Raw genomic sequence first — 5361 nt, 5'->3', positions numbered from 1 at the left:
GGAGGAGGAGGAGGAGGAGGAGGTGGTGGTGGTGGTTGGGTGAGGTTGGGGGAAGTTGGGGGAGGAGGAAGAGGGGGGGAAGAAGAGGGGGAGGAGGAGGAGGAGGAATTCTTGTGTCATCAAAGGAAGAAAAGGAGTTAAATAAAACTGCGCTCTAATCGCTGCTTAAAAATAAAATGGCTCCTTGCCATAATTGCCAAAGAAATGCTTTGTAGGGCAGTAAAGAAAGTGAGTCATGGAGGCTGGAATGCCAAAAGTCCCTAAGAGGGAGCAAGAATAAGCAGAGAAACCCTACATAAATGATCTGTTGGTGCTCTTGGCCAGGTAGCATTGCCATCAGTAGCCATGACTCAGAAACTTGCTAATGACACTGGCGGTGACTATGACCTCAGTCTTGCCCTGGCTGGCAGAAACCAAACGCAAGCACACCATTGCTGATAAGTCTCTCTGGAATTTGATCCAGAGCCCATCCTAGCACCTTACCTCTGAACAATCTCATCCCATGGATGGAGGCAAAACACATGTCTAGAGGTCAAAGCAATGATCCTTTTGTCATCAGGGAGCTCATGCCTTTAGACTTAATCTAGCAAATAGTATATCTAATGATTGATTTGTTTTCTCTTTTGTATTACCCAAAGGCAGATGCATCTGTCAATCCCATTAATCTTGTATTAATCTGTGAAAAATATGTAAGAATAAGAGTTAAGTGTTCCTATCAGATCTTCTTTTTCCTTTCCTCCCTCCTCCTTCCCTATTGCTCTCCCTTCCTCCCTTCCTTCTTTTCTTTCTTTTTTCCAGTGCTAGGGATTGAACGTAGGGCCTCCTGCAATGTTTTACAGCAGAGCTACACTGACAACTCCAGACTTCTTAAAATACTAAAAACAGCTTTGAATCTATTACTACCTTTGTGAACTTTTCAAGGTGATTGGGGATTGCTGGAAAGAGAACAGCTTTATTTGTGACAAACATAGCTGACATAAGATAGGTGGTATAAGTGCTTTGAACACAGAGAGGCTAAGATTTAAAACTGAATAGAGCTGGGTGCTGGCGGCTCACGCCTGTAATCCTAGCTACTCAGGAGGCTGAGATCTGAAGATCACCGTTCAAAGCCAGCCCAGGCAGGAAAGTCCATGAGACTCTTGTCTCTAATAAACCACTAGAAAACTGGAAGTGGCGCTGTGGCTCAAGTGATAGAGCACTCACCTTGAGCTGAAGAGCACTGGGACAGTGCCCAAGCCCAGAGTTCAAGTCCCATGAACCCCCCCCAACAACAAATAAACAAACAAACAAAAAACAAAATAACCCCCTCCCCCCAAAAAACTGAGGAGATACTGTCTCCTATCTGCCTAGAAAGATGATTTTGAGGACAGGAAGGGAAGAGATCTTACTTGGACTGGATATCAACTGTTCCATGATTTGGCTGTTTTTGAAGAGTTAGCACTGTCTCTAAAGTGTGATAAATGGCTGTGATAAGTGAAAGTAACAGCACTGATTTCTCTGGCACTTATGTTTAAGGTTAGATGACTTAGCAATGCCAAAAGAGGTGGAAAGAAATCATCCTGTTACATCACATATTCGTGGCCTGCCATAATTCCTCCAAGTCTCTATCTATCAAGTCACCTGTTGCTGGTCCTAGGACTTGAACTGACAGCCTGAGCACTGTCCCTGAGGTATTTTGCTCAAGACTAGCACTCTACCACTTGAGCCATAGCTTCATGTCTAGCTTTTTTGGTGCCTAAATGGATGTACGAATCTCACAGACTTACGTGCCTAGGCTGGTTTCAAATCATGATCCTCAGATCTCAAGCCTCCTAGGTAGCTAAGATTATAGGACATGGGCCACCAGCACCTGGCTACCAAAACATATTTGTTAAGAGGATAAAAATATCTTTTTTGGTGTTCATACAAACAATAAAATATGAATCTAGGTATAGATCCTACCATGAGGTCTTCAGAATATGGGAAAATCCGATGTCGCTCCATTTGGTCACCTTTGAATTTCATGCCTTGGACAACATACATACACAGTCGATTGGCAAAGAAAAAGACTCATGGACTACGAAGTTGAAGAACTGGTTTGCGGGCCTAATTCTGCAGCTAACCTGTTCTGTGACTTCAGCTAAATTGTTTAATCTCTCTGTGCCTCCTTTGGTTATTCCATTGGTAGATGAAAGTGCCTGACTGAATTTTCCAGTTCTAAATACAAAGACTCTGTGATTCAGCACCACAGTAGCTGATACCAAGGAACAGAAAGAGAAAAGCCCTTTGTCCTTGAGTGAGACTTTCTGGTAAACTTCCTAAGAACATTTCACTCCATCTCCTTGAGCATAAAGACAGGTGCCTGTAACTAGATTCTTCTGGAGGTCCAAAGAAGCCTTTGGAGTCATAAGTGCTGGAATCTTTCATCTGATTTTCATAAGTGGCTGTTTTGTTTTTTTCTTTTATTAAGTTTTTTATTGTGAAAATACTGTACAGAGGGGTTACAGGTACATGAGGGAAGTGGCTGTTTAACAGTCCTAAATGGCCACAGAAATCAGGATAGTGAAATGACACTGCTTTTTCATTACAAAAATAAGTAAAATAAAATACAACAACCCTGTTATCAGAAACCTAGGATTTGAGCTAGGCAATGGTTGGTACATACTTGGAAGACTGAGATAGAAGGATCAAGAATTCAAGGCCAGCCTGGGCTACATTTTGACACTTTGTCATTAAAAAAAACAACAGCAAAAAATAATAAATATAGGACTTGAGGTGATAGTGCAACAACAATTAAAACTCCAAACCCTGAGACCTATACTGTACACTTATACTAGACCCAATTCCTCTGATAAAATCACTGAGTCTTGGACCGTATAGCTTCGTTGGGTGCCCACTGCTGTGGTGTAAAGATATCACAGAAAGACAGAAGTCATGCTTTGATTACCTTTGTAAACACGGGAGCTGCAATGATGGGTTTTCCATCCAATCCTTGCAAATAGTTGGTGGGACTCTGACACTGTCAGAAGGAAACCACAATTAGAGTCATTGGTAACACATGAGGAGAAAGATAGGAGAAACCTACAGAGTTTGATGTATACAATTATTCTCCAATCAAAAGTCTGAGGTCTGAGGTTGTGAATCACAGACTTCAGCTTCTAAACTGAATTGATAACATTTTTTCCCTTAAGTTTTGGCACCAGTGAAACATGTACTCACTCTCACCTCTAAACACGCGGAGCTACCTAAAGGTCAGTAAGCGTCCCCTGCAAAGACCTCATAACCTCCTGCATACTCCTGGGTCTGCCCAGATTACAGTCTGAAACCAGTGAATTAGAACTAAAACTCAACCTCTGCCCTACTAAATAGGTCAGATATGTAATTCTGAATTTTTAAAGTTGTAGGGCAGAATACTTAGTATACCTGTCATCAAAAGACATATTAATACGATTTTGCAAGGATAGTCAGATAGTATGATTTCATATGTTTTTAAAAGTATCTACTCATACATGCATAAAAATTTCTGGAACTATTTAGAATGTTATCTTCAGGAGGTACTTTTGAGGAGGGGAATGGTGATAGTACCCTGAGTAAAGATTTTTTTCCCTTAATATTCTTTTATACTTTGAATGTCTTCTTTTTTTTTCTTTTCTTCTGGTCCTGGGGCTTGAACTCTAGGCCCGGGCACTATCTCTGACCTTTATTTTTGTTCAAGGCTAGTGCTCTACTACTTGAGCAACATTGCCACTTCCAGCTTTTTCTGAGTAGCTTATTAGAGATAAAAGTCTCACAAACTTTCCTGCTTGGGCTGGCTTTGAACCACGATCCTCAGATCTCAGCCTCCTGAGTAGCCAGGATTACAGACGTGAGCTACCAGCGCCCAGCTTACTTTGAGTGTTTTCTAATAAGTATATATTATAAATACCAATTCAAAAGATGAACGTCTTTTATTGTTTTCTAAAAAGATAACTTCCTGCTTGCTCTAATTAGAAAGTAGAATTATTTGCAAATCCCTGAAATTGAATTTTTGTGGTACAGTGTCTGTCCTGGACCAGCCTGAGAGTTGGAGGGTGACCACATATGACATCAGCACACTTTATGCAGAATAAAGAACCAATCAGTTCCCAAAGCAATAGGGACCACCATCTCATACATTGGGGATGGGGGTACACAGTGATTTTCCATATGATAAAATTATAATACGGAGGACAGCATGATGGCCCTGCTCATATAAGATGGTCATGATCACAATGGATGTCCATCGCAGTCATGATAATTGTGTTCCAATTATGCAATCGTGATCACTGTTATACCTGCTGGATGGTCGATACTCTGGGCTGGGTTGCCAAATGCTGGGCTTGGGGCACTGCTGAAGGAATGGCTGCAGAGGTAGTGGGGGGTGATGACACCTCATTTGGCTTCTGGATTCTGGGAAATGATTGAAACATAGGGTATCAGACAGAAGTATAACTGTGAGAAAGTTTTTCAGCAAAACAAATAGTGCCCCCATTGCTTACAGTCAAATGTAATAAAAAATCTTGGACAACATTCTACCAAGAGCTTTGAATTGCTTTGTTAGTCAGTTCAAACACACATGCCTGTAGTTTAGACATTGTCTGTGGGGAAACAGGGTAAGGGGAAAGGGAAAGAGAGTGATGGAGGGTGGGATAATACCAAAACATGTGTGTGTATATGTGGCCTAAGATAACTCACTCAAAGCCGTTAAAGAATGGGAGTGGGGAGGGAAAATGAAGAGTTAATCTGATCCATGTACAACACATACATGTTGAAATGAATGGAATACCATGGCGAAAACCCTCTGTACAACTAATATGCGCTAATATAAAAAGATTATGACTTGCCAAGATAATTGATACACACACATGAAAACATAATCTAAATAATTCTAACATAGATAATAAATAACATTTAAATTCACCACATTCTGTGTTCTTTTGTTTTTAACTGTATTTTTTTTTGTCTTTTCTTTTTGGGTACTGGGGATGGAACCCAGGACATTGCACTTGCTAGGCAAGCGCTTTGCCACTGAGCTACATCCCAGCCCTTCTTTTTTTTTTTTTTTTTTGCCAGTCCTGGGGCTTGAACTCAGGGCCTGGGCACTGTCCCTGATCCTCTTTGTGCTCAAGGTTAGCACTCTATCATTTGAGCCACAAAGTCACTTCTAGCCTTTCCTGAATAGTTTATTAGAGATATGACTCACAAACTTTCCTGCCTGGGCTGGTTTTGAACTGCAATCCTTAGATCTCAGTCTCCTGAATAGCTAGGATTACAGGCAGGAGCCACTGGGGCTTGGCACATTCTGTGTTCTTATGAGTAATATTTAAACATGATTTTTTGTTTTTGTTTTTGTTTTTTTTTTTT

At 41.0% G+C, this 5361-nt stretch overlaps 1 protein-coding gene across 1 annotated transcript in view; it reads right to left on the bottom strand.

Moving 5' to 3' along the window:
* The window catches only part of Mypn (myopalladin), a 113560-nt gene that overhangs the window by 58843 nt on the left and 49356 nt on the right, over positions 1 to 5361 (bottom strand). The window contains exons 4-5 of the mRNA XM_013017051.1: positions 4293 to 4407; positions 2927 to 2998 (exon numbers count right to left, since the gene is read on the bottom strand). Coding sequence (XP_012872505.1) covers positions 2927 to 2998; positions 4293 to 4407 — 187 coding nt within the window. The remainder of the gene's footprint in view (positions 1 to 2926; positions 2999 to 4292; positions 4408 to 5361) is intronic.

This window comes from Dipodomys ordii, unplaced genomic scaffold (assembly GCF_000151885.1).
Source record: "Dipodomys ordii isolate 6190 unplaced genomic scaffold, Dord_2.0 Scaffold34, whole genome shotgun sequence".
Lineage (NCBI taxonomy): Eukaryota > Metazoa > Chordata > Mammalia > Rodentia > Heteromyidae > Dipodomys > Dipodomys ordii.
This window is presented reverse-complemented; position numbering and strand designations above follow the sequence as displayed.